This window comes from Piliocolobus tephrosceles, chromosome 10 (genome assembly GCF_002776525.5).
Source record: "Piliocolobus tephrosceles isolate RC106 chromosome 10, ASM277652v3, whole genome shotgun sequence".
In the NCBI taxonomy this organism is placed as follows: domain Eukaryota; kingdom Metazoa; phylum Chordata; class Mammalia; order Primates; family Cercopithecidae; genus Piliocolobus; species Piliocolobus tephrosceles.
Window position 1 is genome coordinate 62,368,603 of NC_045443.1, and position 23,399 is coordinate 62,392,001.

At 40.8% G+C, this 23,399-nt stretch overlaps 1 protein-coding gene across 4 annotated transcripts in view; it reads left to right on the forward strand.

The window, feature by feature from the left end:
* Positions 1-6,138: 6,138 nt before the first annotated feature.
* Positions 6,139-23,399, forward strand: part of MSRB3 (methionine sulfoxide reductase B3) — a 181,293-nt gene continuing 164,032 nt past the window's right edge. Inside the window, exon 1 of one of the 4 annotated variants that reach the window (XM_023225124.2) lies at positions 6,139-6,318. Coding sequence is in view for 1 of the 4 variants with exons in the window: in XM_023225123.2 (XP_023080891.1) it covers positions 6,234-6,318 (85 nt within the window). In the remaining 3 variants the exon portion in view is untranslated. Of the gene's footprint in view, positions 6,319-6,443; positions 6,529-23,399 lie in introns of those variants that run through there. The other 3 variants (XM_023225123.2, XM_023225127.2, XM_023225128.1) reach the window with 3 other exon arrangements.

A 23,399-nucleotide genomic window follows, 5' to 3' on the forward strand; every position in this document is an offset into this window, starting at 1 on the left:
TTTCTTTCTTTCTTTCTTTCTTTCTTTCTTTCTTTCTTTCTTTCTTTCTTTCTTTCTTTCTTTCTTTCTTCTCTCTCTCTTTCTTTTTTTTCTTTTGACAGAGTCTTTCTGTCACCTGGGTTGGAGTTCAGTGGTGCAATCATGGCTCACAGCAGCCTGACATCTCAAGCTCAAGTGGTCCTCCCACTTTAGCCTCTCTATTAGCTGGGACTACAGGCACATGCCACCACACCTGGCTAATTAAATTTTTTTTTTTTTTTTTTTGTAGAGATGGGGTCTCCCTGTGTTGACCAGGCTGGTCTCAAACTACTTAAGTGATCCTCGTGCCTTGGCCTGTCAGGGTGCTGGGATTATAGGCATGAGCCACCACACCTGGCTAGAAGCTACTTTTATTAAGCTCTCTTCCATCCAAGAAATTATGATGACTCCTATTGCTTTCCAAAGTGACTTCCTGTCAGCGTGTACTTATATATCACATTTTAAAAACTTTAATTTAAACTTCCAAGTTTTCCTTCTTCTTTCACATTCCACATTTGGTCTGTCAGCAAATCCAGTGGGCCTCTCCTTCCAAATATATCTGCAATTTAATCACTTTCCACTGCCGCCACTGAATATTCTCTACTCCAAATCACCTCCTGTCTCACCTGGGTTATTTCAAGACCTCCTAACAAGGTCTGTACACGCCTTATCAGAATAGCCAGAGTTATTCTTAAAATGTGAGTCAGGTAATGTAACTGCTCCACCAAAAACGCTGTGATAGTCTCCCACCTCACCATAAAAACCCAAGTCTTTATAATGACCCATAAGATCCTACAAGATTGCCTCCCAGACCACAGCTCCTAATGCTCTCCCCATCTCCTCACTGCCCTTTTTAGCATCTACTTCCTAACCTGGCCTCCAGGATGGGCCTCCTACGGAGCAGGCCTGCTTTCACCTTGGGCGCAGCCTTTTGCTTGCTGTTCCCTCCTCTCCCAGATATTTGAATGGCTTGCTTTCTTCTTTCAGGTCATTACTGTCACTTCTCTAACACTTTTAGCAATGTTTTCTGCCTTATTTATCTTATCAGTAGTTACTACTCTTTAACTTACTAAATATTTTACTGATTTATCTTGTTTATTGTCTATTTAGCACATAGCAAACATTTGGTTGATATTTGAGTGAATGAATGAATGACTGCAAAGATGATTTCCCTTGTTGAAGATATTTTAAAAATTGCATCATATATTTTGATGGCAATTCTAAAAGTGGTTTTCACAAAATAGTTTCAATAATCATTAAATGTGTGTGTAGTCTCCTAATATTATTGCTTTGAAGGAGTTAAAAAATTTTTTAAATTATAAAAATAATTACTGTTAGTAACTTTAGATGAAAATATAAAAAGAAACTTTGAAGAAAAATATGTTGAAGAGATTACTAAATCTGAACAGATTTCCTTAAGAAGTAATTATGAATACAAATGCAGGATTCTGAGCTGTGAAGAGAAACGGAGTCATGACTCTTTTAAGACAGAGGAAATCATATCAGATAAGGCTTTAAAGGCAAAGAATGACTTTGTAGTGGTTGAAAGTTGGGAAGCAATAACAAAAATTAATATTAGTACTATATTGATATGTATTAAGGACTTACCATGCGCTAGCATGGGGTTAAGTGCTAAGCACCGTGTGTGGTAGGTACCTTCACTGTTCCATTTTATAGACACAAGTATCAAGGCTTTAGAGAAGTTACTTGCCCACTGTCCCAAAGCTTTCATAGTAGAAGCCATACTTGGATAGATGTGTCTGATACCAAAGCGCAAGTCCCTGACTCCTGAGTGGTCCTGACTCTTATGAAGCCGTTGAGCTGTAACAGCAGCTTGCAGGGTGAAAATCCCTTGAGGCATCATTTTGGAAAACAACATGCCATTTCCCAGGAAACCTAACACAGGTAGAGTTTCCTCTACCACTGGACCAGATTGTAGCCATTTTGGCTGAACAATAGATAAAAGAGCTGATCTGCAGTTAGGGCCAAGTTGTTTGAAAAATACACACCTTTAGAATTGGACATGCATACCCATAGGGTGAGATGCTGGCAGTACAAGAAGCACTTACGAACAGAGACTGAGTGAATGCTTCTGTACCACTTAAAAAGTTAATTCTTCCCCTTGCCCTATTCTCTGTGTGTGTAGTTGATTTTTGCCTATTCCGCTTTATGTTATAAAACCTTACCAAAAGCCAAGCAGCTTTGCTGGTCTAGAGACGATTACTTAATTCTCCATAATATGGAAAATCTTGTTAAATATGTATTACTTACTGCCTCATATCCAAAGCAAAATCTGGCAGAGTCAGGCAGCACATCAATCACGGGAGTATAGACTTCAACTTTCTCCAGAATTTATCAACAAAAGGGATAGCTTCAACTGTGTCAAACAGAAAACACCATCATTGGAGATGCAGGCAAATCACTTTACTGTGAAAAGAAGGAAAATGGTCACTTTAATTTGGTCTTCTCTCTCTGCTTTATGAGTCCCACCTGATTTGCTGGTAGTGAGTGCTTATTATTTTAACGCACTTGGTGACTGGGGGCTGGATGGTGTCATGGCAATGGAGATCATTTTTCAGTATCTGCGAGAAAAATTCAGGTGTCTCCCTTAGCCAGTCAGTACTCATGGTGTGCCCCCCACATCGTTGAGAATAGTTCTCAACCCTGTTCCCACTGTAGCGCATTGAGGCAGGAGGCATGCTTCTATCAGTATAACACAGTGTTCTCAGGGGTGAGAGTAATAACTGCCCACTTCCCACTATAGGAAAGCAGAATTTCGGGAGTTTGTATTGAGTGTAGTTTGAAGAATTACATCCCCCTAAGAGGTATTACTGTTACTGTCCAATTGAGCATTAATTGGTTTAGAACAGTGGCACTTGTTTTGCAGTTGTTGGCATCCACCTAAGATGTTTCTTGGGGTATGTGAAGTGGGGGCTGTCCCAAGGCTTTGTGCAGTGTCTGAGGAGATTTTATTAGTGAGTTAAGAATAGCACCTTGGGGAGGTTACAGCTTAGATGCCTGTCATGTTTACCTATTCTTTTTGAAAGAGGCTGCCCCAAGCACAGCCCTATAAAAAGACAGCAACACAGTCTGTTTCTTTAGGATGGGCAGCCATGTTCTGTTGGCATATGACCTTTCCATCTTAGCCACAACTGAAGAACTAGCACCTGGATAGGGGGCAGCCATTCTATAGGCTACTCAGTGGCTTATGAGACAAACTCAATATAAGAATGGTGATAGAATCAGATTCTCCTCCCTGGGGCATTTGTTTATGAGATGTATGGAGAGAGTTGGCACCTGGTTGTGGGAACAGAAGTGGAAACACAGGCAGAGAGACAAAGAGCTGTGGTTATGCAACTTGAATTATTCTGTGTTCTGAAGACATTCATGAGTTGCAGCTGTGGTATGCCAGAGCTGGCTCTATGGCCCCGAAAACTGGTTGTGTGGATCCATTCCCAACCCTGCCTTCAGAGACATCTGGTTGGTGGGAGTATTTGTACCATGTGAATTGGTTAATGCTGTAGATCAGGGCCCCTACCCCTTTCATCCAGATCTGGTTGTTAAATGTTTACCAGCACACCACTGGGTTGGGGGAGGGATGGTGTAGGAAGCAGCTAGAAGCAGCTACCTCCTTTGTGTCTTTTGCCGTAAAATCAATGTTGAACAGAATATGGTAACATGATTATTATTAAGGCTATAATAAAGAAGACATTGAAAAAGCATTGTAAAATATATGATTAAAGTATCAATGGTTAAACTACAAAACTCATAGGAAAGTAGTCAAGGGGGTGGTACCTTTCCTGTTTCCCTAGCTATCAAAGGCACAGGCCCCATCCACCATGCCCACAAAGGATGATCTGACACACCAGGTAAGCCTCTGGTCTTATTTCCACATGTATTCTTTACCTCAGTTACTTGAGGTAACCTGAGTGCATACCAGTTACTTAAAACCAAAAGAGCCCAATGAATACAGTTTTTGAATGCCACTTTTTTTTTTAATGTAGAGAAAATAAGATTGATTAGTATGGTAAAATATATATACACTTAGAATGAGGATTTAATTCTAACACTACTTCACCTCTTCCTGGTAGCACATTACTTATCTATGCCTCAGCCTCCTTAGCTGTAAAATAGGGATAAAAACAATCTCAGAGATATTTGTAAGGATTAAATGAGATATCAGGTATAAAAAACATCTAGCACAGTGTCTGGCTCTTATCACGCACTTAGTAACTTTTGTTCTTTTCTGCCACACTTAGCATATTTATTCAAGCCTTTAGAATAGCGGTTGGCAGTACTAACAGTGGCGTCAGCTATGTTGATACAATGAACTCTGTATTTTTACTAACATGAATTAGGCTGTAATGATATTGTATTATTTATAATTTTATATTTTTGTATGTAAGATTCTTCACTAAAATATTTTAAATATAGCCATAATTATTGCAAGCCTTTGGAATATGCTTTACACTTAGGGAGCTCCTATATTCCTTTCTACAAATGCCTGTGCCCATTTTATTTTTGTTTTTAAACAAACATTTGGACTACGGGCAAAGAACTTTGCAAGGTCTTGTGGGGGAAGTAGAAAAACAGACACTTATGTAACACAAGGCTATAAAAAAAGAGGAAACGGAGGGAATACTGAAGAGTTTCTTCAATATTTCCAACTACCTAGGTTCTAGCTTCCTAATTAGTCATTTTATGTGTCATTTAAATTCTTTATTCATTGCATTACAATTTATTCACCATTACTTTATCTGGGTCATCTACCCTTAGTCCCATTATAATTGCCAATGCATTAAGGATGACAATTTGTCCACTTGCTATATTTAATTCACAGGATGTGGTTTTTTCAGTGCCAGATGTTTTGAGGTGAGCCACTTGCAATTGACTGTTTTTTGGTGTATGTGTTTTAATACTTTGCCAGAATTGAGTTTGATTTGAAACAAGGTTTTTGATTTTCAAATATAGCATTTTCAAATAGTGTGATGTACAAATTACCATCACTTTGGTTCATGTTGAAATAATCCACACTCTAAATCTGTTTGACATTTACCCCTTAAGTATTTTGGATCAATAAATCATTTCTGTATCATCTAGCATCTTAAAATGTTTGTAACTACTTAACACCCTATATCTCCAGGTCCTGTCCCATTAGTTTCAGGGAAAAAATATAGTAATTAAGACATAATTATGTTGTCTTGAAAAGTTAAGGGCCATTTGGACTTGATTACCCAAGGAGTTATCAGTGCCAAGGAAAACTCAGGCAATTACAGGCTTGGGCCTGTAATTAAACATATAGAACTGACGTTTTGTTCATCAGAGGTGGCACCTTCTGAATGAATTACAGCATTGCATTTTAGACAAGTTACGGTAAATACAAAACAAGTGTGTGGAGGGGGTTGGGGGGCGGACATGAATAGAGATTGGAGCCACGTGGAGAGAAAGACCAGCGGAAACTTAAGCATTTTGTTGTGGAAAACTATTGTTCAGCCAGCCTGCCTGGGCTCCATATATGGTGTTCAAATATAAGTTTGGGACGAGCCCCTTTTCAATTTTGGCCAAGAACACACACACACTCACCCTCCTCTGCTAGAGAGGGCCAGCTCACCTGGAACGCGTATTATAGCGAATGCTTGTTCGGTATGTGTAGGATGGCCAAGTAACTAACTGGCAGTGCTGCTCCTACCTCACTCTTCCACAACTTTTTATTCCCTCACCACCAACGCTCTCAACCCCTGACACGTCTTCCCACAAGTCCCTGGCTCGCTGTCCGGTCTCTTCGTGTTGGTTTGTCTGTTTCCCACTCCTTCAGCGGTCTCAGGTGGAATACGCCAGGTGGGCGCTCGGCTGTGCTCTGGGGTCCCGAGTTGGAAAGGGATGCCCCCTGGCAGAGGGCGGCCGGCAACCCTGGGAAGGAGGAGGAGTAGGGGGAGGAGGAGAAGGAGGACGAGGCAGAGGAGGAGGAGGAGGAGGAGGAAGAGGACAGGGCAGAGGAGGAGGGAGTTGGCGGCCGCAGAGCCCCGGGCAGCGGGCCCCTTCCGCGGCCGGCGCGCTCCGTGGTCCTCCCTCGCTCGTCTGCTATGCTCATATTTGGACTCGGCTGCCCGTGCCCAGGAATTTCCCGTCATGCCTCCTGCCGCCCCGTCCGTCGCCCGGAGCCGGGGAGGGAGGGAGCGAGGTTCGGACAGCGGCGGCGGCTGCCTGGCCTTTCCATGAGCCCGCGGCGGACCCTCCCGCGCCCCCTCTCGCTCTGCCTCTGCGTCTGCCTGGCCGCGGCTCTGGGAAGTGCGCAGTCCGGTAAGTTCGGGCTCCCCTCCCCTCTCCTCCCCTCCTCGCCTCACCCCTCCCACCCGACCCTGCCACGTTAGGGTGTGACCCCGAGCCCGGATTCCATTCCGCGCCTGCTGCGCCCCCTCGGCCGCCTGCGGAGACAGCCCCTGCCTCAGCCGAGAAAGGGAGCAGAAGGGTTGCGCCCCGCGCCAGCGGTGAGGGGCCGAACGGAAGGAGGTCAGAGCTGGCTTCCCTCACACCCGCCGACGGGAGGCGTCTGGCAGCCTCACTGACACCTTATCCTGTCCCGGGAGCGAACCTGAACCCGCGGGAGCCTCTCGCCCCGCGCGGGCCCCCGAGAGAGGGTTCTGGCGGGGCAGCCCGCAGGAGGCAGGGGAGGGGTCCATCCCGGAGCCCTCTGCTCCGTGCGTCGGCCCTGCCAGGGTTGCCGCTCAGATAACGGGCCCGGGGCGTGGGAACCGGCCCGCCAGGCCTGCGCTTTTCGCCGCGCGCCTCGGAGAGGACAGGGGCGCCAGGCAGGCGGCAGGGAGGGGCGCACCCGGGAGCGCACCCGCCGCCCGCCCGCCCTCAGTGCGCTGCTACCCTGCTGCTGGGCCAGACTACCGCGGGCCCGGCTGGCATTTCACAGGCCAAAATCGAACAGAACCCCTAGTTTGCCAGGTATCAGTTTTGTTTTGCTTTTCAGCAGAAAATGGCATCCAAGCCTATTTTTGAAGTTTTACACTGGACTATTTCAAGTCAAACTATATGAATGAAAAGTGCTGTTCCTACCTTATTTGGTTTAGGGCTAATAGCTATCGGAAGTGGCAGTTCTGAAGTCGTTACAGTAAGATTTCATAAGATAATCTTCTTGAATCATGTGGAAAATACTAGGGAATTTAATATCAGATTATTATTTTAAAAAGCAGTTATTTGAAAGTACAAAGGTAGGGATAAAGGTAAATGTGAAATTGCATGGACTTTTACATTTGTGATGAGTAGTCGTCAAAGCTTCTTGCTTCTTAATTTTATCTGGAATGGAAGAACATAAATTGTAATTCCTTAGAGCTGAGATTACTTAGGAGATTTCAGTTTGCTTTTGTTTTTGCTACCAATAGACTAAATTGTCAAATAAGATATGGCAAACTAGGACTCAAATTAGTTGAAACCTGACTCTGAAGCATAGATTATATTCAGTACTCTATGGTTTATCTCTTCATATTTTCATTTGCAGCGCTGTTGGCAAAATCGATTTTCAAAGACAATTTTGTCTATAAAAAATCTTCAGGGTTCATATAACTTACAAAATTGTCAGTTCAGATTAATGGCAGATATTTACAATATTTAACTTTATTAAATTTGCAATTTGTAAATAGTAACTTGAGCAGTGATACCGGTTTCAAATTTTTTTCTGCATAGTGTTGTTTTTCAAAAAACCCCTGCTTTTTATCGGTTCGTATTTTAGAAGTAACTTTAATGGCACTTCTTGGGAAATACAACAGGTTCTAATTTCACATTTTATCAATGGATTTCTAAAAAATACTGTGCTGGATAGCGAAGAGTAGATTTTATTGCCAGGAAATACATGTATGTTTTCTTTTTCCTCAGTGATGTGTTGGCTTATCTAATACTTGTGGTGAACTGGCCTTGGAAGACCAAAATCCACTGTACTGGCCCCTTGCCAGTAATTTCGAACATCAAGTTTATATTTGAACCATTTAAACATATATTCTTTTAATTTTGGTCCCAGCTGATATATCAGTCTAATTGCTGAAGACTTTTATTAGGGTCGTATATGAATATCTGGAAATTTTTATATTAAGATAAGTAGCTCTTTGCCATCTAGAATTTCGTCACAGTGCCTAAACTGTCTGGCAAGGTTGCAGCATACAATGTAATTGAGATTTTGAATCAACACATTGCTTTTTGTTTTTAAAAGTGCTTGTTCCAATATTTTAACTAAGATGGTAGGTAATCCATTAAGTCAGAAATCCTTACTGTTTTGCTCAACTCAAAAGAATATCCAAAGACTATCCCAACAGTAAGGTTCATCAGTTTTTCTAATACATATGCCACTTATTAATTAAAAATAGATTTTAAGGCCACGTGTGGTGGCTCATGCCTGTAATCCAGCACTTTCGGAGGCCATTCCAGGAGGATCGCTTGAACCCAGGAGTTGCAGACCGGCCTGGGCAACATAGGGAGACCCTGTCTCTACAAAAATTAAAAAAATATTAACTGGGCATAGTGGCTCACTCCTGTGGTCTCAGCTACTTGGGAAGCCGATGTGGGAGGATTGCTTGGGCCGGGGAGATCAAGACTGTGGTGAGCCGTGATCACACCACTGCATTTTTGATTCTGTCATAATCTGGTCACAATCCCTCTAATTTTTCTGCACCTGTATAATTAATTTATCATAGTTATGGATTTGGTTGATGAATCTGATTCCCATGTTTAGCTTCTTGGTAAAATTATTAAGTTGGACAGTTTCCATGTCTCTTCTAACTCCAAGATCCTATAATATTGTTTTTGTTTATGTAACTCTGCAGAGCCACCTACTACATGTGGTTCAAACTTCTGATTGTCAGCCTGTAACTTGCTATACATGTCAAACTGGTCAACCATAGCCAAATGTGATGGGTGTGGTCCAGCTTTGGAGAGTCTGGATCTGTCTCAGGATTGTGTTAACACCTGGAACATGCACGAAGATACATACATACCTGGACAGATTCCATGTTAAGCGTCTATTACTTTTTCTCCCTCATCTAATAGCAGAAAGTGCTGATTATGTCATAGGGTAAATGCCTAACTGCTTTTTGGGGATAGTTAAGCCCAGGCCTTAAGACAGTTTAATATTCAGTTTTGTTGTTTAGGTCTGGGTTAGGGATACTGCCAGACAACATCCAAACATTCCCATAGTTGGGAAGGCTAGTTATCTGTGAGCATTCCAGATGAAATAGCCTATAATGGGTTATCACCTTTGGATCTTACCTCAGAGAAGATTGAGTTGGATCTACCTATCTGATTTAGCAGAATTAAATTGAATTTGGATGGGAGGGTAATCAGCTATTTAATTTGCCAGTCGTTAGTATTTCTTATTGCTGTATCTCAAGGATTTACTTTGAATATTCTGTATTTTCTCTGTCCTGGCCATGATGGACTTTCCTTTTAAAATGCTCAGCACAGGCTGGGTGTGGCGGCTCATGCCTATAATCCCAGCACTTTGAGAGGCCAAGGCAGGCGGATCACCTGAGGTCAGGACTTCGAGACCAGCCTAGCCAACATGGTGAAACCCCGTCTCTACGAAAAATACAAAAATTAGCCGGGCGTGGTGGCGGGCACCTGTCATCCCAGCTACTCAGGAGGCTGAGGCAGGAGAATCACTTGAACCCGGGAGGCGAAGGTTGCAGTGAGCCAAGATCATGCCACTGCACTCCATCTTGGGCGACAAGAGCAAAACTCTGTCTCAAAAAAAAAAAAAAAAAAAAAAAAAAACTTGCTCAGCACAGTCCCTCATCCCTGTTCATATATTTGTCTGTAGAGTATGCTGAAGTCATATTTATGGCTTTAAGGGAAGTACAAAAAAGGAAAGTACAGAAAAGATCAGTAATGCATCAAACAATTGACTTTATGAAAGATTTTGGTTATTGCCTTATTTAAGCTTCTGTTGCAAGTAACAGAAATGAACTAGTTTTAGCAAAAAGGAAGAAAGGAATTTGTTGGAAAACCATTGAAAGTCAAATGCAGGCAGACCTCATTTAGGGCCTGAGATCAGGGACTGGAAAATCTAGAATGTTTCCTGTCTCTAGTCTTTGTTTGCTTCGCTGTTCTTTTTTTACTGGTGTTTTTTTTTTTTTTTTTTTTTTTTTTTTGGTCTTCATTGTTAGATGTGGCTGCTCCTGAGTATTTATGTGTCCCTTCATAAGGAGGAACTATATTATTAAGCCTTGATCCTAAATTCCTGGGAGGTAGAACCTGATAGACACAGTTTAGGTCACATGGTTGACCTAGATTTTCCCTAAAGTCTCTTCTAATTCTAGAGTTACCTGGTGTACATAGTACAGTCATATAGATGGTTTGATTTTGCATTTTTCCATTTTATGTTATGAGGTTATAGTCCTTAAAATGAATTGTGAACATTTTCTTTGATAACAACTAATTCACTCTGCAAATAATCATCTGTATATTTTCAGGAATTCACTGAATAAAATGCTGACCTCCATTGGCTCTTTAGGATAAGTTCATTAAAACTATATAAGTGGTAGAGATATTTGAAATAGTAATAGTTTAGGGACCAAGAATTAATCAGTTGTTTTCCTTTTTCTCACACATATCTAACATTTTCTGCCTCTTCCTTTCCTTTAGGCTGTTCCTACTGCCTGGACCTCTTCTCTATCAGAACAGGTTGAAGTCCTTAAGGCCTCTCAGATGGTAGTTTGTGACATTTTCCTCATGCCACAGAATTTGTAATTTCCTTGTGCTTCTAAGGCGTTTTGGACCATGGTTGGAGTACAAGTTTTACTATATTGTCTTGTGTTGTAGTTAAGTCCATATATATTCGTCTTCACTAAACTATAAATTCCATATGTCAGTGAATCACCTAGAATGTTTTCTTTCTCCTTCTTTTTTTTTTTTTTTTTTTTTTTGGAGATAGGATCTCACTCTGTCACCCAGACTGGAGTGCAGTGGCACACTCATGGCTCACTGCAGCCTCGAACTCCCTGGAATCAGGTGATTCTCCCACCCCAGCCTTCTGAGTAGCTGGGCCTACAGGCACCTGCCACCATGCCCAGTTAATTGTTGTATTTTTTTGTAGAAATGGGGTTTCACCACGTTGGCCGGGCTGGTCTTAAACTCCTGACCTCAAGCGATCTCCAAGCCTCAGCCTCCCAAAGTGCTAGGATTACAGGCATGAGCCACTGCACTCAGCTAGAAGAATTCTGATAGGCTGTCAGCATCCATTGTTCCAGGTATAATAATTCTGACTTTTTCAAATACTCTGATGCTTTTATGATATCCTGCTTGCTGCTGTCTTCTTCTTTTGAAATTGGAATTCAATCACTCTGCTCTTCTTTCTTAGTACTTGTCTGTTTCCTAGATTTTACAGGCTTTTCCATGAATACTCTTAATTTCCTGTATGAAGACAGAATATACAAATGATAGGATGCTTTCCTGTAACTGAGATGGCAGGGGGAAGGAGAGGACAGCAACTCATAGGAAAGAAATCAGCTTTTGTGGAGCACCCAAAATTTATCAAATCAGATAGAGAGGACAGGTGTAGAGGAAAATGAGCATGTATAAAGAGGGATAATGGGACAATAAAGTACAAATATGGAAAATTAAGTGGAAGGCTTTTAATGCTGTTAGGGAACTTGGATTGGGTTAATAAGTTATGAGACTGACATTTTTGATCCTTGAAATGTCATAATCAAAGGTGAATGATAAGTTGTATAATCTACTATTTTAGAGAATGAATTGAATTGGGAAATAAGTCATAGGACCAATAAAGAAGTGTTTTGAGAGTTTCTCTTAAGGAATGAGACCTAACGAGAGTAGCAGCACTGCAGTAGAAGTGTTGCTAAAGTACATTGGATAGAAATAAGCAGTTGGATATTGGCAAAGAAAGGGATGAATAAAAGGTGACATATAAGCCTGGGTGATGGAGAGAATGTGATCTCAGCAGGTTTGTGGGTGGAGGTAAAAATAAGTTTTGTTCTAGATCTCTTGCTTTTGAGGTGCTGGTAGGATATTCCTGTGGAGATGTGTAGTAGAATCCGAAGTGTGAAACTGGAACTTGGAGGGAGAGATCAAGGCTGGAAATAAAACATGTATGAGTAACGAGAGTTAAAAATAAAGAGAAGAAGAGAGCATTTGTTAGCTGGAGTCAAAGGAAGGGTATAGGAAAAGCATCATAGAGAAGAGAGAATTTGATCTGACTTTAAAAGATGCCAAGTCTGTATATGGCATTCTGTTCACGAGCTTTCCTTGTTGAGGGGACATCACATTTACTAACTTGAGAGATAATACATGGGAAATGTTGGACAAAGAATACTGCATCCACAATGACTTTTCTGAACTACAAGATCATTTCCCCTCCTTCCTTGCTTAACCCTCCCTCAGTGGCTTCTTATCTTTCTTCAGATAAAGGACTAACTCCTAAATGTCTTCATCATCACCAGTTTGAACACACATTCTGTCTCACACTCCTCCTCGTTCCTCCCTGTTCTTCCCCAAGACTGGACAGAATGTGAAGAAGATATGATTTCCACCAGATGGAGTATTCTTTATACTTTTTTGGGGTCCTTTATGGTCACTTTTTGTTGTCGTGGTCAGGTTCTTATCCATAAAATAATTATTGATAACTTCCTAAAGTGAGAAATAATGATAAATCACATACTGCCCTCTTTTTTACAGAATTCTTTGCTTGCCTTATCTCTTCAAGTGTTGACTGCAAGGTTCCTGTACATTTACTTGAGTTGGCCACTCCGGTCACTGTGCCGTGATATCTGACACTTGGCCGTGGTAGTCTGGAGCAGCATTGTTACTGGGCATTGGTATGATTGGCTTACCCAGTTGTGTGCTGATTTGGAAACCTCAGGGTGATTTATTGATATTTGGTTTCCTAAAGGAAAGTTGAGGGAATTTATTTTATGAGAGGGCTTTATTCACACAGATTAAAGAGGTTTATAAAATGCGGAGATGCACCTGCAGACCTTTTCCCCATATGAATGCTTCAGAATACCCACACCCTCCTGACCCAGTTCTCTCTTGCTACATTCCAACACAAGTCTACTGAAATGAAATCTCTGCCTTCTCCAAAAACCAAAGATGATACCGAATACCACATCTATCAGTGAGAAGGCCTGCCACTGGAAGAACGAAATACTCTAACTAAAACCAGTTTAAGCAACACTCGCAATTACTATCTCACCTAATCAGAAGTCTAGAGGTAAGAAGTGCTGGTGTTGGTGCAGCCATTAAGCATTTTTATCAAAGATCCAGACTTCTCCCATCTTTTTTCTCAGCTATCCTCAGATTGCTATCCTCAGATTGCTGGCAATGAATCCCAGCGTGGCTTCAAGATGGCTGCCACACAAAGCATAAAGAAAGGGCCTGGGCAAAATGGGTTTCTTTTTTTTTTTTTTTTTTTTTTTGAGACGGAGTCTCGCTCTGTCGCCCAGGCTGGAGTGCAGTGGCCGGATCTCAGCTCACTGCAAGCTCCGCCTCCCGGGTGTACGCCATTCTCCTGCCTCAGCCTCCCGAGTAGCTGGGACTGCAGGCGCCCACCACCTCGCCCGGCTAGTTTTTTTTTTTTTTTGTATTTTTTAGTAGAGACGGGGTTTCACCGTGTTAGCCAGGATGGTCTTGATCTCCTGACCTCGTGATCCGCCCGTCTTGGCCTCCCAAAGTGCTGGGATTACAGGCTTGAGCCACCGCTTAAATGGCTCTCTGACAAGGAAGGGAAACCTTTTCCAGGTACTCCCATCAGACTCTCCATATATCTAATTTCCCCTCACTGTCAGAACGATCGCTAGTAAATATCCTGGGGTTGTGCACCATATCTCCCAAACAATTTGGAATTCTGTTATCCAGAAAAGAAGAGATGGTTTTGGATGTGCAAACAGAAATGCCCACCAGTCTGTACTGAGCAGGAATAAAGAAAAACATGGCAGTGTAAAAAAAAAAAAAAAAAAAAAAAAAAAGTGGAGATCAATATAGGTGAAATAGAGAAAAAAGAAAAAATGCTGGTATAGGAAGTGTTTTCAGCTGGGTTTGGTGGCTCATGCCTTTAATCCCAGCACTTTGGGAGGCTGAGGCAAGTGAATCACTTGAGTCCAGGAGTTTGAGACCAGCCTGGGCAGCATAGTGAGACCCATCTCTACAAAAACTACAAAAATTAGCTGGGCATTGTGTTGCATGCCTGTAGTCCCAGCTACTCAGGAGGCTCAGGTGAGAGGATTGCTTGAGCCCGGGAAGCAGAGGTTGCAGTGAGCCAAGATCGTACCACTGCACTCCAGCCTGGGCAACAGAATGAGACCCTGTCTCAGAAAACAAACAAAAATCCCCCAAAAGCCAGGAAGTATTTTCTCAGGGTCTAGCTTCCAGGTGAATGGTGTATCCTGATTCTAGGTTTATAAAAATAGTGTATTGTTCATAACATTTGTCTAAAGTGACACATTTACATACAGTATATAGTATTGAGTAATTTCCAACTCTTTAAAAATAATGGGAACCCTTCCATGTGGTAGTAATTATGTTTTTAGTATTTGTTGACTGAGAAAATACGTAACAACAAAAGCTACTATAAAACTTTGAAATAAGTTCTTGTAAATATAAAAACATTGTCATATATTTGGAAAGTATACATGTGGAAATTATGACGTATAGGGTCTATGGACACTTGATTTCTTGCTTTATGGATACCCTTAGGGAAGTTCTGGTCTCAACTTTGAGTAGCTCATTGTCGTCTTGCTTTAGAATGTGGGGTATAGGGGAAACTTCTATTTGAAAATTTGAGCCATAGCAGAAATTTTGGAATGACAGGGAAACTCCTCAGAATCCTCTTACAATAGCATTTGTGTATGTTATGCCAGACAATGTACTTTATACTAAGACTGGACTTTTAAATCGTCTCAGGGATTAGAAGTCAATTACAATAAATAAATACTTTTTAAAAATTATATTTTTAGGTAAATGAGCATTGTTGTTAGGACTACAGTGCTATTTTAAAGTGAAATTTAGTTGATTTGCATGTGAGTATACACCTACAGGTCTCCGTTATAGCCATGACATGTCTTCTGTTACTATAAATTACATAACAAATCCTTATGGTCTCTTGGGTCACTTATTTTAAGACAAAAACATCTTTCAGTACATATGTAAGACTTAAGGCATTATTGAAAATAAGCCCATGCAACATAGTAGAATCTATTTAAAAAAAAAAAAAACAAAACTCAAGGCCAGGCACGGTAGTTCATGCCTGTAATTCCACCACTTTGGGAGGCAAGGAAGGAGGCACTTGAGGCCAGGAGTTTGAGACCAGCCTGAGCAACATAGCAAGACCTTGCCTCTACTAAAAATTAAAAAAAGAAATTAGCAAGGTGTGGTGGCATGCACCTGTGGTCTCAGCTCCTCTGGAGGCTGAGGTGGGAGAATTGCTTGAGCCTAGGAGTTCGAGGCTGCAGTGAGCTATGATTGCATCACTGTACTCCATTCTGGGTGACAGAGCAAGACCCTTTCTCAAAAAGAAAAAAAAAAAAGCAAAACCAAAAACTGAAAAACAACTCAGGACAGTCCTTGTATAAATTAGTAGCCCTAAATTTTATGTTTGTTCTTTCATTTCTCTCTCTCTTTTTTTTTTTTTTTTTGGAGACAGGGTCTCCCACTGCTGCCCTGGCTGGAGTGCCATGATCCCAGGCAGGATCATAGCTCACTGCACACTGCAGCCTTGACCTTCTGGGCTCAAGTGATCCTCCCACCTCAGCCTCCCAAGTAGCTGGGACTACAGACTTGTGTCACCATGCTGGCTAATTAAAAAAAAAAATTATATAGAGATAGGGTCTCCCTATGTTGCCTAGGTAGGTCTTGAAATCCTGGACTTAAGCAGTCCTCCAGCCTTGGTCTCCCGAAGTGCTGGGATTATAGGCATGAGCCTCCACACTCAGTACATTTCTTTTGTTTTTATTGTGTTTGATTGTCAGAGAACCTGAGTTTGGTTGGGGTTGAGAGAGAACTATAGGGCCTATTATAGGTGAATACTTATTTTATCTTAGATTAGTGGTGTGTAGCTGGGGCAAGATAAGTTCGTATCTTCCTGTAACAGTCCAGATTAGATAGGGCAATGGGTGAGAAGTTGTTTTGCAACTCTGGTCTCAGTAATTGAGAGCAAAAAGGAAAAAGTGGACTGTAGTCCCCCTTGTTTCTGATTTTGTGGGGTGTGAATCCTTCTAGTTAGATCGTCTTAGGGGACCAAGAAGAGGAGGGTTGAGGGCAGAGCATGTTTACCTGCATGCAGAGCCACTTGAAAAATTGTAGGCTCATTTGCATGTTTGCATCCTTGTGTATGTGTTCATGTTGCAGGGGAGTCAGTGTGGTATTATGAAAAGAACATTAGACAGTGAATTGGAAAACTAGGTTTTTCTAGTCCTGTTCTTGCCTGAGTCATTTAAACTTCTTGTGCTTCAGTTTTCATATCTGCAAAGTGAATGAATTAGACTGGGTAATACCTGATGTTGCTTTAAGATTCAGTAGGCTGGGCATGGTGGCTTATGCCTGTAATCCCAGTACTTCGGGAGGCCGAGGTGGGCGGATCACCTGAGGTCAGGAGATTGAGACCATCCTGACCAACATGGTGAAACCCTGTCTCTACTAAAAATACAAAAATTAGCTGGGCGTGGTAGTGTGCGCCTGTAGTCCTAGCTACTCAGGAGGCTGAGGCAGGAGAATCACTTGAACACGGGAGGCAGAGGTTGCAGTGAGCCAAGATCATGCCACTGCACTCCAGCCTGGCAACCGAGTGAGACTCCGTCCCCCACGCCTTCCTCCAAAAAAAGATTCTGCAATTTATGGATTATTTTAAAGTCTCCAACTTTCCTTAAGTTTTAATGGAAAAACATATTTAATACAGTGTACAAAATTATGTCTTCTTTTTAAATATTTTGTTCAAGTTGACTATCTTGTGCAATTAACTATAAATATTACACTGCATCTAAGATCTTGTGTTTGAACTTCCTAGCCCAGTGTGCCCAGTAATTTGATCTATTGGCAAAGTTACATAACCCTTTTAAAGATTTAGTATTTAAAGAATAGATTACAATGTATCAGAAGCATCATATTAAATATCCCATCTGAAGTAATGGTATTAAGCCCTAGAAATTATGTCTTTCTAAATATGCAGCTGGGAATTGCTTATTTATGCTTGACAATAGATTTCAGATGAGAAAAGTCCTCATTTAGCAGGATATATTACTGTCAGAATTTGTCTCTGATTACCCTATTAAATGTATTTAACTCTTAAGGTTAGTTAATCTGGTCTTACTGTAAAAAAAACTTCACTGTGAGTTTTAAAGAAAAAATCTTGGCTAATTTGATGATTTTGAAAAGTGTCTTCTCTTGCCTGTAAAGTTTACTTATAAGATTTGTCTTTTTTATGAGAGAATATTTTATACACAAAAAAGAATATATAGTGTCTATATAAGGTATAACAAATATTTTTAAAAAATCTGGGTACCCCCATCCGGCTTCAGAAATGGAATGTGAAGATGCCTGTGAGACACACATTTTCTCTATTCAGAAGTACCCACAGTCCTATATTTTGTGATTATTGTTGAACACAAATAACTGATAAACTCTTGCTTTCTTTATAATTGTATCATAGATGTATGTCTCTATATCATATTGTTCAGTTTTGCATGTGTTAGAACATTATATAAATGTTATCGGCCAGGCGTGGTGGCTCACACCTGTAATCCCAGCACTTTGGGAGGCCGAGGTGGGGGGATCACCTGAGGTCAGGAGTTCGAGGCTAGCCTGGCTAACATGGCAAAACCCCGTCTCTACTAAAAATACAAAAGTTAGCTGGCATGGTAGCACGTGCCTGTAGTCCCAACTACTCGGGAGGCTGAGGCAGGAGAATTGCTTGAACCGGAAGGTGGAGGTTGCAGTGAGCCAAGATCGTGCCATTGCACTCCAGCCTGGGTGACAGAGTGAGATTCTGTCTCAAAAGAAAAAAAAAAGTTATCATCTGCTGTGTATCCTCTGTGACGTGCATTTTTTTTTCTTTGTAAATTGTATTTTAGGTTCAAGGGATACACGTGCAGGTTTGTTACATGGGTAAAGTGCATGTCGTGGGAGTTTGGTGTGCAGATAATTTTGTCACCCAGGTAATCAGTATGGTATAAGTAATTTTTCAATCCTCACCCCTCCTTCCACCCTCAAATAGGCCCCAGTGTCGATTGTTCCCTTCTTTATATCCATGTGTACTCGATGTTTAGCTCCCACTTGGAACATGTGGCATCTGGTTTTCTTTTCCTGCATTAATTTGTTTAGGATTATGGTCTGCAGTTCCATCTATGTTGCTTCAAAAGCCATGATCACATTTTTTATAGCTGTGTAGTATTCTGTGATATATGTGTACCATGTTTTCTTTATCCCCCACAAAATTATGTTTATATTATCTATATTGGTGTATATAACTCATCTTTCTAAAACTTAGCATTTCTTTTATTATCCATATGTTTTTCTACTTTTTAAATTATTTATGCTCCTTGGCCATTTATTCATTAGGATTCTTGTGTTTTCCTATGGAATCAAATTTGTATTTTCTCCTATTGCTTTCTAGCTTCATTATCTATATATTTAAAAATAATAATAATAGTGATGATAACAGTGATAATAGCAACTACTGACATACAGATATGTACTTTGTGTCAGGCACTATTCTAAATATTCATTTATTTATTACAGTTTCATCAAGGAAGTACAATATTATCATGATAAATCATATATTAAGGTTAAGGACTGAGGCAAGAGTGTTCAGTAACTTGTATGACTGTGATTTAATCTGGCAGTCAGGCTCCACAGTCCATGTTTGTAATCATTACACTACTTTGACTCCTATGTAGTCTTTTCTTTTAATTATGCTTTTTCCCATTTAACTTTTTAAGATATTTAAACATTTCTGTGACATTCAGAAGAGAACGGCCCTAGTGTGATGTTCAGATGGGTTCTACTGTACAACACCAGTTGCTCAAAGCCATGACACAATGTAATTTTCCATGATTTTGTTCTATAGGTCTTTTAAAAATTCTCTAGTATTCACTATTTCTTTTCTTTTTCCTAACTGAGGGGGGGAAATATGCCTTATTTATTATCCTTCTAAAATATTTCAGTTTTTCACTTTTGGTCTGTGGTTTGGAATTGATTCCATTTTTTTCCTGTGTATGTTTGGACTAGTTTCTTCATATTTGGACAATGCCTTCCTCTTTTGAAAAATATTGATATAACTTTAGATGAATCACTTAATCTTCCCGAGCTTTGACTTTTTCAAGTAAGTTGCATCTGTTAAGTAATGAATATTTTAAAATCAGACATATATAATTGCTAATCAGAACTCCTTTTCATTATGAATTAATTAACCAATGGAGATCATGAGGGGAAATACAGGAAGTTTTTGATAGTGATTGGAAACTACTGATTTTACCCAGACCCCTCAAATTACAGAAGAAGAAACATTGGCAGAGATGTACCACAATTTTCTTCTACAGCTTTAATTTTTTTTCTAAGGTAGCTAATTGTCTTTTTTCTTATGTTCTGTGGCTTTTTTTTTTTTTTGAGCTGGAGTCTCACTCTTGTCACCCAGGCTGGAGTGCAGTGGCACGATCTCAGCTCGCTGCAACTCTGTCTCCCAGGTTCAAGTGATTCTCCTACCGCAGCCTCCCGAGTGGCTGGGATTACAGGTGCCTGCCACCATGCCTGCCTAATCTTTGTATTTTTAGAAGAGATGGGCTTTCTTCATGTTGGGCAGGGTGGTCTTGAACTCTTGACCTCAGGTGATCCACCCACCTCGGCCTCCCAAAGTGCTGGGATTACAGGTCTTTTCTCTTGGCTTCCACACCCAGCTTCTGTGGCTTTTTTGATGTCTTAGTTTTTCCAAGCTCTTGGGTAATTTCTTAATATCTCTTATTTAAACATGTTTAAATATCTCTCATCTTAAAAGCAAAAAGGCTGTTCAAACCTGCCCCCACCCCACGATCAATCTATTTTACAAGTTGCTTACATCCTTGCTGTCTCTGTTTATCTACCATCCATCCAAAAATATGTATTGAGCCCTGTTACATGTCAGGCACTAACTTGTCTAACCTGAGGTTACAGTATGGACCAGAGAAACACAGGACCTCATTCTCAGGGTCTTTCCTTCACAGTTTGGAACCAGCATGGCATGTTGTAGAAAGAGTAAGTAGACTATTTTGTGGTAGGAGCAGGAGAGAGCATGGTTAGAGTTTAGGGCAAAGAAGAAGACCAGATTATATGGGGCTTTTAGATCATTATGAGGAGTTTAGATAGTATTATGTGTGATGGAAGCCATTAGAGGATTTTAGGTAGGCAGTGGCAAGATTTGATCTGCATTTTAAAATAATCACTCCAGCTGACTTGTGTTGAATGGATTGTGGGGGCCAAGAGTGGAGGCGGTAAGCCATTTAGGCCTACTTCAGTGGTTCAGATAGGAATTGATAATGGTTTGGACCACAGTGGTGGTGGCAGAACTGAGACCTTGCTGATTGGATATAGAGTCTAAGGAAAAGAGAAGAATCATCTATACTATTGCATTGAAACAGTTTTGGTTGAAGCCACTAATGGTGTTCATATCATTGAGCCCAGTGAGGTCAATTTGGTCCCTGTCTTCCTGACTTCAGGTTATTTGATACACTGACCACCCACTCCTTCTAGAAATTGTCTATTCTCTTGGTTTCTAACTATTATTTTAGATATATGATTTTAGGCAAATTAGTTATCTGTGACTCAGTTTTGTCACTTATAGAATGGAGATAATATTGTATCTACCACATAGGTTATTATAGTCATTACATGGGAGGATATATGTGAATTACTTAGCACAGTAATTCACAGAGTTAATTCCCAGTAAGTGTTAACTAGCATCGTCATTGTCGTCATCATCATCATCATCATCATCATCATCTTCATCATTCTGGGACAGCACTTTCCTTGACCTCTCCTTTTTCTGGTCTCTGCTCCTTCTTGATCTTCTTTGCTAGTTCTTTCTCCTTCAATTGAATTCTGAATGTTGAAGTTCCTCAGGGCTCTGACATTTACTTTTCTCATTTAGTACACTTTCTTAGACAATCTTATTTATTCCATGGCTTCAGTTCTGTCTGTATATAATCAGCTCTCCCCATCTACCACTCAGCCCAGTTCTCATTCCTGAGCAGACAGAGGAAAAGATGAGCAGTAGCCCTGAGGTAAGAGTGTAACTCATTGAGGATTGGGAAAGACTAGTGTGGTGCTCTTCTAGCTTTCAAAGGATTTGGGAAGCACTGCCATGCTGCCTCTTGAAAAAGACAGCTAACCTGAGAAATACTGGGGGCATTGCCTGGAAATCCTGGATAGCACTCCAGTCAGAAAAAAGAAACTTCAATATACAGACAGAACTAAAGCCATGGAATAAATAAGATTGTCTAAGAATGTGTACTAAATGAGAGAAGTCAAAGGTAAAAGCAGAATTCCATGTATTCATTTGCCTCTATATCATCTCCATTTAAATGGCTGTGGCTTAGATACCATAAACACATCACAAGCTGAACTTTTTTGGCCTGAACTTAAGCCTCCCCACCTTGTTACCTAGCTAAGTAAATGGTACTGCTATTTGCCCAGTTACTTGAGCCAGAATTGGAGTCCTCTTAAATTTTTTTTTATTGATCTCATGGCCTGTGTCATTTCTTTGCCTAGATTTCTGCAGTGGTCTCCTAAAAGTGTCTCACCACCTTTGTTCTTACACCACTCCCATCCATTTTCCACCTTTCAGTCATGTTTATCTTTTTATTTTGCAGATGTGATTATGTTATTCTCCTTCACTTACTTCCCTTTCTTTTTAGGATGAAATTCCAAATTCTTATACTGGCTTCCAAGGTTTGCATCTGTCAGCCTCATCATTTCCTCCCCTGTTCCTCACTGACACCTCCACCACACTGCTCTTCTTTCCCAATCTTCAATGAGCTACACTCTTACCTCAGGGCTACTGCTCATCTTTTCCTCTGCCTGAAATACTTCTTTCCTTATTCTTAATCTGGGCAACAGTCTTAGCCTTTATTCTTAGTTTAAATGTTACTTCCCAGGAAGGCTTTCTCATGCCCCCCCAACTGGAGTACATCCCTCTGTTGTATAGGATCTTCCCCACTCTGCTTCTCTGTGATCCTTACTGCACTTGTTCATAATGTCTTTTGCTTCACTAAGAAATGAGCTTCGTGGTGGGAGGGACCATGGCATCTTGTTTCTCACTTTCTCCCCAGCATCTGTTTGTTAAATAGAGTGAGGAATAAATGCAGCATGGGTGTGCCCAGTTTGGGGAAGGAGAGGCCTTCTAGCTGGGTTGCTGTGTTTGTCTTAATCTTTCAGTGTGACAAAAGAGGAGAACAGAAAAGTTTTAGTTTTCTGTAGATTTACTTTCAGAGCTCTGCTGTAGCCTTCAGGTAGACAGCAGGGAAGCAGCATCAGACTGAAGGCCGCTCTAGTGAGGAGATACTGTTCTGGAGTTGAAGTTTCTTTTTTCTGATTGGAGTGCTATCCAGGATTTCCAGGCAGTGTCCTCAGTATTTCTCAGGTTGTCTTTTTCAAGAGGCAGCATGGCAGTGCTTCCCAAATCCTTTGAAATCTAGGCATGAGCATTGCCACAGAACCCTTGTTTCATGTGGCTTCCAATGTCAGAAGTGCTTGTTAATGTTTTCTGTTGGATCCAGATAGATACTGTGACAGTTTTAAGCTCTCCATACCTCATGGCCTACCTGCCCTCTGCCTTTCCTCCTATTTAGAACCCCACTGGGAATCTGCTGAATCTTACTAACTTGCAGTAACAATATTTGTGCATGAGATGAGTTCGGAGTTGGTCTTTTCTTCAATATAGCCTCTCTGCACGATAGCAGCAGTTTTTCAAAGTGGGTTTATTCTTTTAGTTTCCAGTGCTGATGTAGGTTTTCCTCTGTTTTTATACTTATCATTTTAATGGTAACTGGTGGAAATCTGATTGAGGAAAAACATGGGTGAGCTGTTTTTGAAAGGTATTTATTTTATTGCCACCTTTGTCCTTGTACGTGTGTGCACATGCATGTGTGAGCAATTTCTTTCTCTCTTTGCTTTAAAAAAACTCCTTCTAGGCATTTTTTTTTGTTTTGTTTTGTAACTTTATATGAGAGACATTATTTTTAATAGGAACATTTAAATCATTTGTATTTTATGTTATGGACATATTTGATGACACTCTTTGTACTATAGTTTTAACCTCTTTTTGTGATTTTTTTCCCCCTCGGTTTTCAATCTTTTGCCATGTGGTTTCTGTGGGGATTTTTGTTTTGTTTTGAGACAAGGTCTCTGTTGCC